The sequence below is a fragment of the Bactrocera neohumeralis genome, chromosome 5, assembly GCF_024586455.1.
Source record: "Bactrocera neohumeralis isolate Rockhampton chromosome 5, APGP_CSIRO_Bneo_wtdbg2-racon-allhic-juicebox.fasta_v2, whole genome shotgun sequence".
NCBI lineage: Eukaryota > Metazoa > Arthropoda > Insecta > Diptera > Tephritidae > Bactrocera > Bactrocera neohumeralis.
Window position 1 is genome coordinate 63,661,700 of NC_065922.1, and position 21,929 is coordinate 63,683,628.

Genomic DNA, 21,929 nt, shown 5'->3' on the forward strand with positions numbered 1-21,929 from the left:
TTTTATTGAAAACCCCCGGGTCAAAGTAGATGGGCACCTGGGGGCAAAATCAATCGGTACAAAATTTACAACATCTGGAGAAGAAATAATTGATGACCAAAACGCAAAAGCCGAATTAGAACAGTTATTTGCAGCGATGCAAACGACAGCAAACATAGCGGCTAAGGAATACCTAACCGACACGAAGGATGAAAGCAGCAACAATAATCGTGTTGGCAAAACTTTTAGAGAACCAATCTCCACAATCACACAACTTTCGGCCCTTAAACCCGACTTAGATTCTGCCCTAACTAATCCCACTACAGAAATAACAATAGACAAAGAAATACCCACAATAAAAATAACTATACTATCACAAGATAAGCAACAACGGAACGAAGATGCGCGCGCTTTACGCAATTACGTAACATTAAATCGCCTGCGTACTACAACAGAAGCATCTCCGGCTGCAGAAACCATCACTGCAAGTAAATATACCAAAACGAAACGTGTATACGGTACGCTCAATCGAAACAAAACTGATCAATCGACAAACAACTTAATAAATGAAGAAATCAAAGATCAATCAGCAATTAGCAAGGAAGACATAGGGAGCACTTCCGGTCGACGCACCTTCAATCAATTTAGTAAACCCTCAACACGTCTCACTGCGAAGAGACCATTATCCGATAATTTGAGTGATCAAACTGCTACTAATATAAATGCTTCGGGGACTGATGTAACAAATGATTCCATTGAAGGTACAACACGACGCTCCTTAATTACAATTAATCGATCGAAGTTTGGAACTACAACTGTTAAGACTTTAGAAGAGTCAGATGAAAGTGATTATAGCGATGATGTGAGTTCCACAACTACAGATTCTCTGATAAAAACGACACGACGACCCCTAAATGCGCTACCCAATTCGAGATTTAGAACGACGACTGCTAAAAGTGCAGACATAGTTGTTGACAATGAAGAAAGTAACAGCGTGGAGCAGACAACTGCGTCGATTAGTGGCACAACAAGCGATTCTCTAGATAAAACTACGCGACAACGTTTAAATAGTGTAAATAGTTCCAAATTAAGAACTACAACTGTTAAAGCCACAGAAGGAGAAGACGTGGATGAGGAAGCACAATCTTCAATTGAAAATACAACGAGTGAACCACAAGAAAAAACTACTAGCCGACCTCTAAATAGTATCAGCAATTCCAAATTTAGAACTACAACTATTAAAACTATAAAGAGTGAGAACGAGGATGAGGAATTGTATGAGACAACTATTTCTTTGCAGGAAAAGTCTACTCTACGACCTCTAAATATTATCAATGGTTCCAAGTTTAGAACCACAACTGCTAAAACTACAGTTGAGGATAATGATAGTGAGGAAAGTAATAGTCAGGAGGTGTCATATGCTTCAATTGAAAGTACAACTAATGAACTTCTGGAGCAAACAACACAGCGTCTTCTAAGGCCTTTAAATAGTATTAACAGTTCCAATTTTAGAACTACAACTGTTAAAATTGCTGTAGAAGATAATGATGTTGAGGAAAATGGCAGTGTGGATGAGACAACAAAAACAATTGAAAACACTACAAGTGAATCTCTACGAAAAACAACTCGACGACCTCTAACTAGTATTAACAGCTTAAGGTTTAGAACGACCACATCTAAAACTGCTGAAAAAGATGATGACATTGAAGGAAGTAATAGCGGGAAGGAGATAGATGCTTCAATTGAAGTCACCACAAGCGAACCTCTATCAAAAACTACACGCCGCACCTTTAATATTATCAATAGCTCGAGATTTAGAACAACAACTGTAAAAACAACCGATGCAGATACAGAGAGTGAGGAAAGTAATATTGACGATGAGAAAACAGCTTCAACAAGGGCACCGCAGCCAAACACAACTCGGCGACCTCTAAATTTTATTAACAGTTCCCGATTTAGAACCACAACGGTAAAGCCAAAAGGTAGCATTGAAGGGGACAGTACTGATGCGAGCACTCTCGAGAGTTCGATAGATACCACCACAACTAAACCGCTGGAAACAACTCGACGGTCATACAACAGCATTAATAGACTCAAACTCAGAACCACAACCGCTGGGAGTGTGGATGAACAAGACGCAGACAGTGCAGACGAGTTCGTTGAAGACGAAACCGTCACCACCACACGTCGTCCTTTGATTGCCTTAAACAGGTTTAAAACTACAACAGAGTCCGCTATAAGAGATCAAAATAGTGCAGAGGACTATATACAGGAAGTAACTACAACAAAAGGCACAACGCGGCGACCATACACAGCTGTGAACAGGTTAACAATAAAAACTGCGATACGTGACGAGGAAAGTTCGAGCGAGCAAACTGCCGAGAATGAAACCAGCACAACAACAGTTGATACACTTAATACAAACACGGGCAAAACGCGTATATACGCGGTATTGAATCGTAAGACTCTCGTCACCAAACCACCAGTGGTTATCTCGGACGCAGTAGATACGACGAGCATCGAAAGCTCATTGAATGAAGTTAGCAACAAAGCCACATCCAGTAGCACTGCCAATTCAACGAATATTGATAAGGGAGAGAAATTGGAAGACGAAGAAAATGTGCCGATCATAGAAGGTACAACCAAACGCACATATTCAACTTTAAATCGCATTAGCACAACCACTGAAAGTTCAGAAGAGGTGACGGCGAAGGATAATGAGGCAACTACAAGTACGGAAGAGAACTCCAACATAATATTTGAAAGAAATGAGTCGAAGCAGTCCGAGGAGAACACAACTGAAACTGTAACCGATAGCAACTACAACAGCACCGCTAGCAGCGTAGAAAGCATTAACACAAGTACAATAGAGAATGAGGATGATAATATAGCAACGCGTCGTCCAGTTCTGATAAGAAAGCGTATTTACGTAACAACTACTACAAGTGCGCCAAGTGAAGAAACCAACACAGAAAACAGCGTCGATACTACTACGGAAAGCACCGGACGACGAACTGTAAATCTTAGAAAACGTATACAGAGTACCACAACCCAAGCACCAACCACACAGGCTGCTGTTGAAGAAACAAACAATACGACGACTAAGCAAAACACTACGCTTAAAGCTACACGTGTTCCATCGCTCATACGTAAACGATTGAATGCAACGAGCACAACCACCACAGAAACGCCGAACCTCGTCGATGAAACGTCTACGAGTGTCGAAACTACAACGCGTCGTCCATTTGCTGGTTTTAACCGACAGCGTTTCAGCACTACAACGCAGTTGCCAGCGGAGTCGCTAACAAATGTGGACGACACGGAATCGGCAAAAACAGAATCAGAATCAAGCAGTACGAAGAAAATCGTATTTGGACAGACAAATCGACATCGTGCGCTCTTACTGCCGACAACTGAAACGTCAACAGCTACCATAGAGGCGACTGATATTGATTCAACAACGCGTCGCACTTTCGGCATTAATCGTGCGAAAACGACCACAGTGCCACCTGCCAAAAGCACAGAAGATTTGACAACTAAGCGCACTTTTAATGTTTTTGCGCAAAAGACTCGGCCAACTACAACAAAACGACCTCTACTACCAAGCATCAATCGAAGTCTCTACCAAAGGACTGAAGAAGTAGAAGATGTGGATGATAACGAATACAGCGATGACTATGAAGAACCCCTAAGACCAAGCAAACCGCAATACCAGCGACCACAGTTCTTCACAAGCGAACGCACGCGACTGCAAGCTGTTACGCGCCGTCCATACAAGCCATCAAGCGTCGCTGATAAAGAATATTATGATGAATATGAGGACAGTGATGATGAGTATGATGAAAACTCAGACGAAAATAGTGAACCGAATCGGGCGGCATTTGGCCGCTCGCCAACCAAACCACCTACGACTGAACTACAGAATAGCCTGCAAAACTTGAGAGAACGCGTCAAGTTAAGTCAAACACGTGACGAAAATAACGCAGGCGTCGTAAACTCAAGACTGCAACTGCTTGCAGCCAATAGGGCCAAGACCACTGCGAGACCAACCAGTACCGATGCTGACGAACAAGACGAACATATTGATGACGGAGACTCAAGCGCTGAGCACGACAGCAACGCACTTAATGTAAAAAATAGCATAGCTAGTTTGTTCGCAAATCGTAATAATACTAACCGTACCAGCACTGTAGCTAACACTTTAAGTGGAACTAAAATTAATTTAAGTCTCAAGTCTAACAGCACACGAATAACAGATGATGTGAGTAGTCATGTAGTTAAAGAAGCAGAACGTGAGGCTGATAAGCAGTTTGATAATGTTGATTATAATGATGTTGATAATGATGATGATGTTGTAGTAACAAGCACTAATGATAAGGGTAATGAAGTTAATTCTAAACGACGTTTTCAGAAATATCAATTCAACCGCGCAAGATTCACAACAACAACGACTACTACTACTTTAGCGCCAACAACAACAACGTCGGCGACGCGTGCCGCTACTAACCAATTTACGCCCAAACAATTATACCAGTCGAACAGAAATAGAACAGCAACAAGAACAAATCAGGTAAATGCGTTAGTAGATGATAAAGGTGATGATGATGATGATGATGATGAAGATGATGAGGATTATAGCGAAAGTGAAGTAAATGAAGACAGCACAATCACAACCACCGAAAGCACGTTAACCACTAGTCCAGCTCCCACACTGAGACGTATACGGGTGTTAAAGTATCGCCGCCTAGTTGGCGGCAATAGTAATGCTACCTTAATTAGTTCTAGCGTTAATGATAATAGTAATTCTACAATTTCTAGTGTTACTAATACTACCAACACTGTTAGCGAAAGTTTAGATACACCTGTTTCGTCCGAACAGCAAGTAGAACGTACTAGATTAGCACCCTTTAATACCACAGACCCTAATACACAAAAAACCCAAAGTGAAAGTCCTGTAAATACAGAACAAGTGCCAACAAAACGTTTCCGCAAAGTTATACGCAAGTTAATACGACCGTTGAATCGTACAACCGAAGCAACGCTGTCGAAAGAAACTAAAGTAGACAATGAAACAATTCTTACAAGTGCGCCACGTATCAATGGTACACGTTACGGCTTTGGACGTGGGAACAGCTTCCGCGCACAAACCGTTGACGCAACGGGTGTACGTGAGAATGACACCGTTACCGAGGATAGCAAGCTCAATAAAGCGCGCACGAACTTATTTGGCAAAGTCAATCGTACGCGCTTCGGTAGCGACGTGAATTCGGGCAGTACTGAGAAACAATATGAAACTGATGAAGAGGATAGTGAAACCGATTCCGAAATCGAAACGGAAACAGATACTGAAGCTGTTACCGCGCCTGTAACAACCCAAAAGCCACGCGCTGCCTTCATACGGCCGAAATCTAAGGACACCACAACCGTTACAAGTGGCTTTACCCTGCCGACGCGACGTCCGTTTGTGTTTTCGCGCGCGAGTAGCACAACGAAAGCGGCTGCTGAAAATGAGGAAGATGGCGAGGAAGATGGAAATGAAGACGAAAATGAAGAAGATGCTGAGGAAGAAGAAGATTATGATGAAAATGTAGATGGTACATCAACACCAGTATTGGATCAAGAGAAAGAAATAGAGAACAAACTAAGTAATGTAACAGTAGTCTCTGAATCTACCGAAAATATTGTTGCTGGGCAAACACTGTCACCGCGACCAATTGTAGCAGCCACGCGTTTGAAAAAACTACTGCCAGATGTCAATGCTACAACTGTAATCGCCACAAATGAACTCGAAGAGAGCACGGATACAGACAGCAACACCAATGAGACGCCAATAAAAAATACACTAACCATAACCAGACGTCCTTTCGGTTTACTTGCACGTACCAAAGCCACACAAAATGAAACTGAAACGGAGAGTAATACTGAGGAACAGAATACAGCCGATATAGTAACCACTACTATACCGAGACATCCCTACAGTATAGAGCCACGCTTGAAAGTAACACAAAATGAAAGCGAAAACCATGATGAAGAGCAAAATAATGCTGAATTAACTACCGCTATACCTAGACGTACATTTGGACTTGGCGCACAGACGAAGTTAAAACTAAATGAAACTGAAAATGGTACCCAAGAAGAAGAACATGAAGAAGTCACAACGAAGAGTACGCCGCTGGTTCGTCCAACATTCCGTAGAAAACTAGTCGCCAGACGTCCATATGTGCCACCAAAGGTATCCGGCATCACGATCTCAACTACAGTGCCAACCACATCAAAGCCGAAACGCAAATTTGTGCGCCGTAAATTCGGACGTTTCCATCCTTTCAATGCCGTGAACCGCAACACAGGTGAAGGCTTTGTGCGTACAGATCCACGCGGTCAGTTGCTGCCGGAAACCAAACGTTTCCGCATACAGGATGGCAAGCGAGTGCCTATACCGGATAGTGAAACTTTAGCTGAAGATGAGGAATACGAAGAATATGAAGATGAAAATGATGAAGATGAGGATGAGGATGAGGAAGAAACGACCACGAATGATGAACAAAACAAACCACAAACACCGGTACCGATCGTACGTCCGGTTACACGTCCAACTGGCTTGTTCAATAAACCACCAACTACATTGTTGAATTCCTTCAGAGAAAAAGCAGCAGAAACTGAAACGGAGACTGAAGAAAACGTGGCTAGTGAAAATGAGGAGGAAGAGGAAGACGAGGAGGAGGACGAAGATGAAGAAAATGTCGATGCGTCAGGCGATGATATAAAACAAGCATCACCCAAATTCAATACACCTACATACCGTCCTAAAGACAACCGGGTACCACCCGGTGCACGCCCCGCACTACCCTCTACCTCTACACCTACATCAGGTAATGTGCCTTTTAACGGCAGAGCTCGCCAGCCACCATCCTCAGCTGAACGCACCAATGGTAATCGTTTCGGCACCTCTGCACTTGGCAACACGCGTGTCACAAACAGACCGCGTGTTGTTAATAGGCCACAAGGTGTCGTGCCACCAAGTCTGCCACTCAAACCGATTGCCACCACTTTTGAGCGCACCACACCGGTAATACCGACAAAGCCGGCACCATTCATACCAACCAACACACGTTCCTATGAACGGAAATACACAGCCACCTCCACAGAGACACCGGAAACCATTAGCGATAATTCACTTATTGAAGATTTAAATATCGAAGCACTAAATGCACGCAACAAAAAGATATTTGATATCAATAGCAAAAAACACACTTCCCTAAAACCGAAAATAGCCATTCCAGGCGCCAAACAAACACCAACAGATCAACAACAAGATACACAAGAACCCTTCAAACAAAACACAGAAACAGAAAACGATGATGAATACACAGCAGATGTGGGCGGTGGTGAACAGGGTTACATAACCACAACACCACGCACATCCGCCGCAAGTGACACGAACACTGATTATTATGTCAATGCTAATGAAATCTCTTCACAGGACAATGGATCAGTTGGTGAGCGTACTATATTTACGACACCGCAAACACCGACCACGACTCTACTGCACGTATTCACGCAGACCGATGACGAGCAGACTAAACGGCCGCCAACCGACAGCGTAAACACAATTGGGCGATTGGTGCCGGAGAGGGCGCGTCCCAAGCACAAAGTGGTAGAGATCAATCGTATTGTTGAGATCACCTCAAAGGCCGAAAAGCTGCGACGCAAATCGAAATCAAATCAAGAATTCCTCCAAAAGATCGAGGAGTCGCAACTACAGGTCGAGTCTTTGCCACATTTAGAGCAGCTGGGCGAAATCAGCGTAGTGAAATTTGTGCATTTGGTCGATGGTAGCGATATCTCCGTTGATGGACACAGCACTGTTACCGATTACACACCTACAGAGCCGACCGCATCAGCGCCTGTAAGGAATTCGTTGCCCGAGGGTGTGCCTTACTTTGTGCCACAGTATACCTATTCTACGGAGAGTGCACAAGTGCGCACTACTTTGGAACAACGTAACGGTAAAGCATTGATACCCGAAGTTATACGCAGTGCGGTGGAGTCCTCGACCATCTCCTTGGAAGGCTTATTCGAAGGTGGACGGCAAGGTAAAGAACTCAATTCTGTAAATAATGTGTACTACATATTCGGTACAGACGAAACAACCACAACTAGTACCGTTAACATAAACGAGAACGCAAACGTAAATGAGAACGAAACACTAAACATAGAAATTACAACACCAAGTACAAGCACGAGCTCAAGTTTGGCTTTACCGACGACCACGACATTATCAACGACAGAAACATCCACCACCACCACAACTGCAAGCGCTTTGCCCCTAATCCCGCATAGCGATAGTGTAATTAACATTCCTAACGAAGTCTCCACAAATTTAGAATCCACAACGATTGTAGGTAATATCGTAGCTGAAGATGAGAACACAACAATAATGCCGTTGATAGCAAACTCAAGCACAATTGAAGCAACTTTTAGCCAATACAATGCTAATTTAACTGAAGTTAACAGTAATCTTGTGGAAACGACTACATCTACAGCGGTAGCCACCGAAGATACGGCTAGCACCGATACGGCGGTGAAATCAAGCACATACGTAAGACCCGTTGTACCACTACCACTCTTACGTCCCGAATCCAATGAGTCCTCCCCCCTAGTCATAACCATAGCCAACCTCGACAAAGTCATACTCAGTAAAGTAGATCGCACAGTCTCAGCCGAAAATAAAGCGGCCTCCACCATCACTGACCAAACCCAATTAACCGAACCCAAACCCGCTGACTCGAATGCAGAATACTCCAGTCGTTTTGCCTCTGTCATTGAGGCACCCACTAATCTCATACACGACACAAACGCCAAAGCCCAACTCGCAGGCGCGAATGTGTCTAAAACCGTAGCTTCCAGTGTTGGTAATAGTAGTGACAGTGATAGCGCTGCAGGTTCTAGTGTTAGTACGAATGCTACGAGTAGCTTAAATAGTGGCAGCATAGTGAAAGAAGTGATAAGCTTTAGCACCGAGACGCATGTGGTGCGTAAGAAGAAATCGCGTAAACATAGGGCGCGTAAATTGCAGAAATCCGGCAAACCCAGGCACACCACAGCGGCGCCAGCTGACGCGCCTGTCGCAATAGTAACCCCAGATGTTGTCAGCAATGATGAGGGTTACCAAACTAGCAGCACAAGCGCAAGCGTTACAGAGTTGCCAACAACAACGCCAGCGCCGATAACGACGCCGCGAGTGCGCGTCATACAATTCGATTGAGAACGCTTAGCGCTTTAGTTTAGCTAATTTTAAGTGGAAGCTTTTGCAGTGAAAGTGCAAAGTGCTTATATTATTACATGAGCTACGTGAGTTGGTGTACACATTTATATGTCTGTATACTGTAGTAAAGAATAAAGGGTGCAGCGCGTAGGTTTGTTTATTTATATTATTATTATCAATTTGTTCACATAAAATACTCGTAGTAGCTTATAAATTTCTAGTCTTACCATTATTTTGTGCGTCTTTTAAGCTGGCGATTTTTAATATATTTTGTTATTCTACTTAAATGCAAATAAATATGTGAAAAAGTGAAATAATTGCAAAATAATTATTTGCGTTCGCTTCTTAACAAACATAATTAAGTATTATTTCAAGCAACTCACTAAATTTATGCTCTCTTTTGACGCTTTCTCCTTCTCATGCTCACTGTCACTCTCTTCAAATGTTTCATTTTTCATATACCCAACGCGTGCGGCTCTAAAATGTACGTAAATAACTTCGTAAATACTTATAGTGTCAGCACATTAGTCAAGCTTTGAGCGCTTATTAAGAGCGCATTATAAGAGAGTTGGTTTGTATACACAAGCAGCTGTCAAAGTCCAAACTTTGGACAATGCTTTGAGTTATCGCTTTTATAAAATAAGTACTCTCCAAAACACCGAAATATTTTCGCAATACATGAACGGTATTTTCTCCATCGGAGATCTCGAATACAACGTAATAAAGAGTAAACTCAATAATACTTAATTTCAAGCTTGAAAGCTAAGTATTCGTGTTTAACGAAGCTATCGAAGATTAATAGACGTTTCGTTTCAATTAATTTATTTGGTCAATATACTCAATAGAGTCTAGAATAGACGTTTCATTTCAATTAATTTATTTTGTCAATATATTCAATAGAGTCTCTATTCACTTATATAATACTATCTGCAAAACTTCTCTTTCTACCAACTCCAATATATAAATATTTTAGACCATGCTTCTCTATTCCATCTAATAAATAAAGCGCTCTCTTTAAAAGCATTTGAGCAAATGTTCTCTGTTTTACCTAACAAAACCTGTCTTCAAAGCTTTTCATGCAAATTCTCTCTACTGTGCAAGAACTCTTTGAAGCTTTTATGTTATATGTTCTATCTAACAGATAAATCAATCTCTCCTCAAAGCTATATAAAAAAAATGATCTCTAAAATGAAATTCCACAACTAAAATCTCTAACTTTTTAATTAAATATTTTGAAAACACTTTCCTTGCTAGAAATTAACCTTGAGCATTAAGTGCTGGAAGCTCTAAAAGTCATTTTGTAATTACAAAAATTATTAAAAATTTTGTAACCGCTTTCTATACTTAGAAATTCGCCTTGAGCATAATGTGCTGAAAGATTTAAAAGTCTTTTCTGAAATTACAAAAATTATTTAAACTTCTCTGCATTGGGTATAAAAAGTTCGGTTTTATACGAGCTTCGTTTTCTATATCTATCAAACTGTTAGAATCAACGTATTGCCCTTGGCTATATGCTTGAAAAATTATGTAGGTTTTTGTCTAGACTAGTTTAGAGCTTTTTCTTAACGTTTACTCTTTACTTACAGTAAAATTTTTTAGTTCGCTGAGGAAGCGTTAGCTTTTCTATGTTTTTTTTTTTCATATAAATTCATACATACATTTAAGAACAAGCATATGTCCGCTGTCATTTAAAAAGTTCAGCTTGTATGAAGGTAACTTGCTTGCTATGCTGCTGCTTTTCGCTACATATTCATAAGCTTTTTTGCATAAAAAAAAAACAAAAATCAAAACAAAAGCAAGAAAATCATATATAAAAATTGAGTCATAACAGCAAAAATTTGCTTGCAAACATATAAATACACTTACATATTTAAAAATGTTTTTATAAACGAAAAGATATGCAATAAATATGTAAATGTGCCTCAAATCTGGTGGTCATATCCTCCGCTAAAAGCACAGAAACGGCGTTAATACCTTAAAAAAAGAAAACTTTTATTGGTTCAGTTAAGTTTCGTTTATTTTTGCAACATATGTTTATTTCTATTTCAAACTTTTATACCCTCTACACCTTTATCGCTACACTTTTGTACACTTATACTTTTGTATTTATATATTTTAATATTTTCAAAATATTTACAAAGTACTTATCGAATATCTTATATGTATTTAAACAATTAAACAGTACATAAGTCACATGTATAATTAGTTGTAAAATATTTATGTATATTTTTATAGAAATGACATTGTAAGTACTCAATAAAAACAAAAATGCACAAATACTTTGTAAAAAATACAAATTTTAATTATTGTATATAAACAATTACATATACATACGTTTCTTATATAGTAGCACACGATAACTACGCAACACACTTTTATATACGTACTTATTTAAACATGTTTTATTTGTTACTTTTTAAATTTAAGGCTGTATGAATTTACGTTAATAATGTCCTTACTCACAAAATAATCACTTACCCACAGCAAGTAGACAACCGTAGACTAACAGTAATTACTTGAAGCACATAAATGAGGCACTCGAAACTAGAGGCTCTCATGTACTTATATACATACTATATATATAATTTATATTTTACAAACCAATAATCAGTAAAACTAGGTCACTGTGAGCGGAAATTTTCAATTAAGACTTTGTGTTGCTCTCTTTCTTAAATAATGGTTTTTTAAGCAATTCGAGCAAGCGAACTAAGAATTTTTTTGAAAATCATTTTTAACATATTTTTTAAAATTCATATTTAAAAAAATTTAATATCAGTCATTTTTGCTAATTTCTAATTGATATTTAATTTTTTAATGGGTTAAAAAAATATGAGAAAAATAATATTGATAGAAATTAAATTCTCAACTTTAATTAAGTCAAAGTATTAACCAAAAAATAATTAATAATGCCTAAGTTGTCAAATTATTTGAGTAGTGAATTGTTTTTGAAAACCGTTTTTACGCTGTGCACTCACTCCCTCGTTTCCACTGAGCTACTAAGCGGCGAAGCAGAAACTAAAGTGTGATACATTTCGAGGTTCCCTACTTTTTTAAAGAGCTGAGCTACTAAGCGGCGAAGCAGAAACTAAAGTGCGATACATTTCGAGGTTCCCTACTTTAAAAAAAAAAAACACAGACACTTAAATTTTATTGGGTAATGTTTATTATTATTCGAAAGAACATTCCTGAAGACTTTCTCTTTCAAATGTTCGACTGGTAACTGGCGAATGACAAGCTTGATGTTTTGCTCCAAAGCCTGCATCGGTATAGTCTTTAGATTTTACATATCCACACAGGAAAAAGTCTAGCTGTGTGATATCACATGATCTTGGTGGCCAATCGAGCGACCCAAAACGCGAAATTATCTGCTCACCGAAGTGTTCTCTCAATAAATACAGACAAGCTTGATGCGATGTGCGAGAAATGGTGCGTCTTGTTGAAACCAAATCTCGCCGACATCGCGAGCTTCAGTTTCAGGCATCAAATAGTCGGTTACAATGATGCGATAACGAGCGCCATTGACGATTACGTTCTCACCACGTTTTTTTCTTGAAATGGCGCTTTTAAATCGATGTCACTTGAAAGATCGAGAGCCTGCAGTTCTTACATAAGCTGTTTTTTGTACGACGTAAAATGCGCCAAGTCGTTCCATACGTTAGTCCGAGTTGCTGCGAACGGCGCCAAATCGACTATTCGCGGTCTTCGTGTACACTTTCAGCTACTCGAAAGACAATTCGCGTCATAAAAAATAATACTACTATCCAACCTTCTTCAATATTCTAGTTCGAATTATGAAGCAGCCTAGAATTTTCTATCTGTGCCTCTTTATATATCCATGATGAAAGTTATAGTCTCCTTCTCAAAGCGAAAAATAATGCTGTCTTTTGCGTGCCATCTCCACTATGTAAACATGGCTTTAGATTCAATAGTCAAGATATTAAATCAGGTATCAGGTAGAGTTCTATAAAACTTAAGACTAAATTATTTTAAATATCCGCATTCGCTTCAACTACTTTCTATTTTATTTAGAGACATAGGGAAAATGTTGCTTACAAAAGTAAAATCCACACTTACACCAGCGACGTTTTTTTATACTCTCGCAACAAATTTGCTAAGGAGAGTATTATAGTTTTGTTCACATAACGGTTGTTTGTAAGTCCTAAACCTAAAAGAGTCAGATATAGGGTTATATATACCAAAGTGATCAGGGTGACGAGTAGAGTTGAAATCCGGATGTCTGTCTGTCCGTCCGTGCAAGCTGTAACTTGAATAAAAATTGAGATATCATGATGAAACTTGGCACACGTATTCCTTGGCTCCATAAGAAGGTTAAGTTCGAAGATGGGCAAAATCGGCCCACTGCCACGCCCACAAAATGGCGGAAACCGAAAACATATAAAGTGTCATAACTAAGCCATAAATAAAGATATTAAAATGAAATTTAGCACAAAGGATCGCATTAGGGAGGCGCATATTTGGACGTAATTTTTTTGGAAAAGTGGGCGTGGCCCCGCCCCCTACTAAGTTTTTGTACATATCTCGGAAACTACTATAGCTATGTCAACCAAACTCTACAGAGTCGTTTCCTTCAGGTATTTCCATATACAGTTCAAAAATGGAAGAAATCGGATAATAACCACGCCCACCTCCCATACAAAAGTTTTGTTGAAAATCACTAAAAGTGCGTTAACCGACTAACAAAAAACGTCAGAATTACTAAATTTTACGGAAGAAATGGCAGAAGAAAGCTGCACCCAGGCTTTTTTTAAAAATTGAAAATGGGCGTGGCGTCGCTCACTTATGGACCAAAAACCATAACTCAGGAACTACTAATCTAATTAATTTTACAGCAAAATAAAAAAATATTTAAATGACGGATAATGAAATCTCGATTATCACTTTATCATGCGAGAGTATAAAATGTTGGCTGACACCCGAACTTAGTCCTTCCTTACTTGTTTGTTTAACAGTTGAACCGAATTTGGTTCCTAGTTCTTGAGTAAAACTAAAACCGCTTGCCATTTCATCATTACTCGATTGTACCAGTTAATTTATCGGTTCGTCACTCCACTCTTTCTATTGTCTTGTAATTTCTTTGTGCTATTAAAGCACTCATAGACTAAACTTAGTGACTCACCTAACAAAATATTTGAATACGAAATCTATAAGACTTTTGATTTTACCTCAGTCTGTATTTGAACCAATAATGTTGAATAGGTCGATACATTCAACTCAGCGGTAGACATTGTTATAATTTAGTATTCTATAGTTATTATTCCAGTACAATGGGTTATTTTTGCCACACATACTTTCCTCCGTAACTCAATTGTCGGAACCAGCAATATCTGACCACTGTATATGCTATAGCTACCATACAAACTGAAAGGTTCGAACCATGTTCTTGTATGGAAAACTTTTTTATTTGACTAGATAGCGCCTTCGCTATCCCCATACAACGTAAGTCAAACACAAATTAGAAGAACTAACCAATAAATGCGAAACATTTGAAACCGAAAACCAAAATATCACAAGAGTGTCACTTTAGTTTAAAATGTCTAAAATCGCTCCTCGGCAGATCTCGTTGTACAGTGGCAACAAAATGAACTTTTACGATGATTTTTGCATTGAACAACAACTATTTTATTAATGTACATACATATGTACATACATACAAAGTTTCTCAAAAAGTCAAGTCACGCATCGAAAATCTGCATACCGCTTGACAGGTGCTCGTAATAACAACAAAGTGTCTCGCGAACGAGCTCTTCGTCTAGCAACACTTGTTGCCAGCAGACATCCGTGAGCAACAAATAAAAGCACCGCAATCTTATGTTTGTTGCTGCTTTATGTTGATCTCAACCTAAATGATTTAAAACTGTCGTGTTCAAAAAATGTTTGAGATATTTTTTTTTAATTATTATTTTGTTGTTTTAGTACCAATTCGCACGCATTTGTGTAGCCAATTCAACAAAAAAAAGTTCATTTCAAACTTCGCTGGCGTAATCAAATATTCTGGAGTCGCTTCAAAGCGATTATATCACAGAAACGAAAATTAACAGAAAAAACAGTAAATTCAGGTAAAATCCGGCTCTTGAAACTTATGTACACTGACGTGTGCTGCATATAAAGTGCACACACTTGCTTAACTGCATATTTGTGCATGCATGTATTAACATGCGCTTTGCATGAACAGAATTGCTTATTGAAGCGCAGCAGTTTGGATGACACTGCACTTACATGCACTGTTTTGAAGTGAAAAAAGCAACACACATATATACAAATTGTTTGTACACACAATATAAGTTTACTTTAAATTACCTGATATTCACTTAAATATTCTATTCTAAGTGAGCATGCAACAATTGTTAGCCAAGTTCAGCGCCAACGCTTGAGCGAGCGCCAACACTCGATTGCTGACATAAAGCTTCAGCCAGCAAAACAAAAATCACCAGCGCGGCATATTAATTCCACATGTTTTACCGTAATTTTATGCTCGATTGCAGTGGCTAGATTTCATGCGTACCGCCGTCGCGTTGGTTATTCGAAACCATGCAGTATTTCATATGAGTAGCGGCAATAAATTTTTGCGTTTTTACGATTTGCTCATGCAAGTGTTGTTTACTCGAAATTGTTAAATTCACGAAACTTGATTTTCAAAAGGTAGCATTTTTTGATTTTTTTTTGAGTACTCATGTGCAAACAAATTTGCAAGCAAAGGTGTTCAAAATGCAAGCAGCATTCAAAATGTCACAAAAATAGATTTAGCAAATACTGATAAATTTAAAGTAATTCGATTTTGTTGGCAGTCACTGAAGGTTTTGTGGTCAATTTTAATAGTAAAAACAATGATTTAATTTTTATAATTTTAATAGTAAAAATAATGATCTAGTTTTTATAATTTTAATAGTAAAAACAATGATTTAGTTTTTTTATAATTTTAATAGTAAAAACAATGATTTAGTTTTTATAATTTTAATAGTCAAAATAATGATCTAGTTTTCAATTCAATTTCATTTATTTATGTATACTCAATTGTTCGATTTAAAATTTTTTTATATTTTCTCAAATAAATATTTACAGTTTCGAAACATTTAACTAAAATACATATATAAATTTAAATATCTCTATAATATATACATATATCTAATAATATTTACGAGTTAAACGTATAACGACTATGATAATTAAATGAAATAATAAAAAAAAAAAAATTATAAATAAAAAATTTTAATTTAAAACATAAAAATATTAATATTGAAAATTAAAAAAAAACTTAAATTTTTAACTTTAACAATTTAAGTGAAAACTCCAAACTCGAGCTTTTTTAAAAATAGTATGCAAGCGCTAAAATAATACTCAATATTAATAATAAATAAAATCAAATAATATTTATATTGTTATATAATATTTAATATTTATATTGTTATATATAATATTAAACAAAATAAATATTATTTTAATTTAAATATATATTTTAATAGTAAATTAAATTTAAAAAATTATTGACATAAATGTATAAACGCTTAAAAAAATTATTCATTCTTTGAAAAAGATTTGAAAATTTTACAAAACTTAAATTTAAGTATTTTAACCTTAAACTTTGTTTTAAAAATTTAAAGTGTAGCAATTAAAATAATATAAAATAAAAAATTTTCGACTTGATGAACTTAATATTTATATTTAAAGAGTTTAAAACCAAAAATATTCGTAATAAAAATGGTCTAAAAATTAAAAAAAATTATTTCCAAAAAATTATTAATCAAATAATTTAAAATAAAACATTTGAAAATTGTAAAATTGTAAAACTAATTAATTTAAAAAATCAAATAATTTAAAATAAAACATTTGAAAAGTGTTAAATTGTAAAACTAATTCAGTTAAATATTTTTTATTCAAAAACTTTAAATTAAAGCGCTTGTGTTAATGACAAAAAATCGTTAAAAAAATATAAATTAATCAATAAATTGAAAGTAAATAAATATATAAAAATCAAAAAGACGAAAAAAAATATATATATACTTATACATATGTCAAGAATCGATTCTCAATCGACTTCGACTACTGAAGATCGATTCCGAAAAATCGATTATTTTACGAGAAAACTCGATTTTCGAGTAGAATCGGAATCAAGTTTACCATCCCTACTGGCAGCCATCGCGTGCACATATAATAACCTACGCAAAATAACCACCACAAATAAAAATGATTTTTTTCCATGTAATTTATATGGAAAACAGAAAATTTGAAATAGGCACCTCTTAATATTAATATTAAGAGCTCATCTTTTGAGTGACTTTCTTTTTCACATTTTCGAAAGTTTTTAGCCTGTTTTTCAGTTGAAAAAAAAAGGTTGACTCAGAATGACACACCCTAATATATATAAATAAACAAAATTATTTAAAAAATGTATTTACGAAAATTAAATTTTACAAGTTTTAAAAATTTCATAATAATTAAAATTGATTTTTTTTTTTTTTTGAATAGTAAAAAACGATTTTTAAAACAAATGACAATAATGAAATAGAACTCTAAATATTAGCTTCTAAACACCAGCTAACTTTAGTCTTTTGTGCAAAGTTTGCTTGAGAAAACTCGTTTTAACTCAACTTGTAAAATTAGTAGTCAGGTTGTATGCTGTTAGAATCACATTTCTAGCACATCTTGATTTTTTCAAAAGTCCAACACGCTAAAATTTTAATTGTTAATAGAACCTATGTACAAGCCACAGACTGGTACGCTAATTCACAGTGATTGCTTCATTTAAGCAAATGTAAACAAAGGCACTAGCACACGTATAGATACATACCTATATTATAAGTACATAGCTATATTATACAAAATATAAGCGCGACGCCACTTCAAGCTTCAAAGATTGGCATTTGCGCATGCTCAATCACATGGCTGCTGTTATGCAAGCAACAATATGTATGTATGCATTTAATATTGTTTGCTCATCGCCAATAAGATAAAATGAAGAAGCAACCAGATACAAAACTGGTAAATTAATAAGGCGGCACTATTAACGTGTGCAAGTCGTTGGAATGTGGTTATTGTGTAAATGAGATGGTTAATGCGGCGCTGTAGTAACAATGACATACAAACTGGCATATATAAACATATAGATATATGTATATATACATATAGATATATATATATATATACATATAGATATATAGTGTTGGCTTTGTTGCATAATTATTGCTGTAATTTATTGTCATTCCATTGGCATCAATTTTGGTTTGTCGTTATGTGTGCATAAACAGCTATTGATCACTTAGGTCAACATCAAAATTGGCATGTCCGTATTTACATTGCTTTAGTCAGTCAGTCGTGTCCATTTGCAGGTATTTACATATCTTCTTGTGTGCAGCTCGAAGCAATAATCATGCAGCTGTTGTTAGTATTCAAGCGATTTTGTTTTCCTTTCAATAAACAACTGACATTCCAATCGCTTATTGACACGTTCAAACGTCTCAATATGTTATAGCTCTTGCTTAGCGCTTACTATTAGTAAATTTTTTTCACTTAGAAAAAATTCTAAATTATCTGCATCTAATTATCTCCAGCTAAATTGAATAATTTCTAGAAGCTCGTGTTAACAAAGTTTGCAACGCACTTCCAAGCATTCTGAAACGCCTTTTCAAATTTTCGTGTAACTTCGAAAATATTCCCCGGAACGATATGAATTTTTATGTGTATATAACTGTTATAACCTCTAAATCAGAACAATGGTTTTATTCTACTTCCTCCATTTTAATATCGATTTTTTTTTGCTTAAATCTCTTCAAAAATAATCTTAGAATATGTCGCCAAAGCTATAGATGGGAATTCGAAATATTTTCGAAGCTAGAAGGGAAATAGTGACCGAGCGTCTAGCAGATATATGTATGAGCGCTTGGGCAGAAAGCAAAACTTTGACGCGCGATTTCTCGTTTTTTCATTTTTACGATTTTTCTTAATTGGCATTCAGGATAGAAAAAAAACTAAACGTTGTATGGAATTGTGGCAAATTTTATTATTTTTGGCATTAAATTATCTTCTATTTAAACTAAAAAAACCAAGAAAAGTCAAGTTTGAACTTATTTTTAAACAACTATTTTTTTGGTCAAAAACCACTTTTTTCAATTTTCAAGAAATTTGTAAAATGTTACACATTTTTTTTGGAATTTTTTTAGTTTAACTAGAAGATAAATTATTTAAAAAATATGAATCTCTTAGAATTTTTTGTTTCCGACAGAAATTGCGACCTGCATCCTGCCCGCCGTCCGACAAATGCACATGCGAGATGCATCGGGCAAATGCTTCCCAAAGGCAGAATACCAAAGATTTGGTATCCAAACAAGAAAAAACGTTAACTTCGGTTGCACCGAAGCTAAATACCCTTCACAGGTGCATTTCTGTTTGTAACTATGCGTTCAGTTTGTATGGAAGCTATATGCTATAGTTAACCGATCTGATCAATTTCTTCGGAGATTACATTGTTGCTTTAGAAAATTATATATACCAAATTTCGTGAATATATCTTGTCAAATGTGAAAGTTGTCCATACAAGAACTTGATTCCGATCGTTCAGTTTGTATGGAAGCTATATGCTATAGTTAACCGATCTGATCAATTTCTTCGGAGATTACATTGTTGCCTTAGAAAATAATATATACCAAATTTCGTGAATATATCTTGTCAAATGTGAAAGTTTTCCATACAAGCATTTGATTCCGATCGTTCAGTTTGTATGGCAGCTATATGTTATAGTGGTCCGATATCGGCCGTTCCGACAAATGAGCAGTTTCTTGAAGAGAAAATGACGTTTGCAAAATTTCAAAACGATATCTTAAAAACTGAGAGACTAGTTCGTATATATACAGACAGACGGACAGACGGAGAGACTTTATAGGGTCTCCGACGATTCCTTCTGGGTGTTACAAACTTCGTGACAAACTTAATATACCCTGTTCAGGGTATAAAAATGTATAAATGATGTTTAAACATATAACTATAAGCCCTAGAAATTTCGCTTTAATCAATTATTTCTTTTCTGCCCAAAAAACTCCTAAAAGAAATCGAAATTTTTAAGCCTCTAAAGCAGGCTCCCCCCTTAATTTTGAAAAATTTGCAGTAAGATATTATAGATTCAAAAATAAAATTATTTATTTTATCTAAAAACCAAATTAAAATTTTTTTAACGCAATAAATCGCAACGAATGCTTTATTCTCGTGCTTGAAGCGTTGATTTTTCAAATATTTAGATTTCCGCAACATAAATTTTATTGGTTTTTTTTAATTGTTGTGAATAAATTCAAGCTCTTAAGTGCGTACCCGTACCAGTAAAATTCCAGCTGTAAATCCGTTTCAATCTAAATTAGCTTTTGCTGCATATACAAAAGTGGCGCAATAAAAACGAAAAACTTAAGACACAAACTCGATTTTTTGTAAATGTTTTTTTGTGAATAGAAGAATAAGTGTATACAAACTTGAGAAAAAATGTTTGTTAAAAGCTTTAACCACAATTATGCGTCGCTAGACTGCCATAATATTAGATAACTGTCTTGAAATTTATGTATCCTACGCTTGTAATCCAGCTTTTTTCCTCTTGAAATAACTTAACAGAGTTACTTTGTGCTCCGCCGGTCATTTATAGTCATTGTCAAGGTTAAATGTGTCATAAAGCGGAAATTAAATGTTGTTACCTTTTTGGTGAACTACAGCAAATGCATTAATTACTAGTTTGTTTAGAAGTTGTAAACAAATATGTTAACCAACTTCTATATATTTGTAAAAAAATTTATTTTTTATAGTAGGATCTTTACAATGTTTTATATTTTTTTTTTTAATTTTTAATTTTTTTATTTATTTCATAATTATTTTAAAATTTTTAATTTTTTTATTTATTTCATAATTATTTTTAAATTTTTAATTTTTTTATTTATTTCATAATTATTTTTAAATTTTTCATTTTTTTATTTATTTCATAATTATTTTTAAATTTTTAATTTTTTATTTATTTAATAATTTTTTAATTTTTTTATTTATTTCATAATTATTTTTATTTTTAAATTTTTCTTTTTTTTTATTTATTTCATAAATCTTTCTGAATTTTTATTTGTGTGTTTTAAATTTTTTTAATTTTTTGTTTTCTATTTTTTATTTTTTTTTTATTTTCATTTTTTTTTTATTTTTATTTCAATGTTTTATATTTTTTTCTTTATTTAATTTTTCTTTCGTTTTGAATTTCTTTTTATTTACATTTCTGACTCTTCTTGCCAAACTAATAATCTCAAAATAAAGCTCTTCAAATCATTTAAGCGGCTTACTGCACTTAGCACTGAAAATTGTTATTGTTTTATAGCTTACTTTACTTTGCTTTTAATATTGCGCTCACAGGCAGTATACGACTTTAAAACGAGTCTCTGCTTACGATCAGCTCTTTTGAGTTATTTTGAAAAAATATTAAATCCGGATCACTGTCGGCGTTGCTGTAAACTATTTAGCTCTAGGCCGAGTTCAACATTTATATTGAGATAACTCAAAATCTACTAAACTGGAAACTAATCAGAAATTGTTTATGGTCGCCAACAAGTTGTGGCTGTTTTTGATAAACAAAAAAATCAGAAAATGACTAGAATAAAGATTTTTATTCATTATTTATTTATTTATTGTTTTACTTAAAAAAATTGAAATAAAAATT

General features: G+C 35.6%; 2 protein-coding genes across 2 annotated transcripts in view; one reads left to right on the forward strand and one right to left on the reverse strand.

Annotated features, from left to right (window-relative positions):
* The window catches only part of LOC126759340 (uncharacterized), a 134,416-nt gene that overhangs the window by 95,688 nt on the left and 16,799 nt on the right, over positions 1–21,929 (forward strand). Inside the window, exon 13 of the mRNA XM_050474074.1 lies at positions 125–9,242. Within this exon, the coding sequence (XP_050330031.1) occupies positions 125–9,242 (9,118 nt within the window). The remainder of the gene's footprint in view (positions 1–124; positions 9,243–21,929) is intronic.
* Positions 1–21,929, reverse strand: part of LOC126759164 (frizzled-3) — a 485,412-nt gene that overhangs the window by 17,744 nt on the left and 445,739 nt on the right. The gene's annotated exons all lie outside the window — the stretch shown is intronic.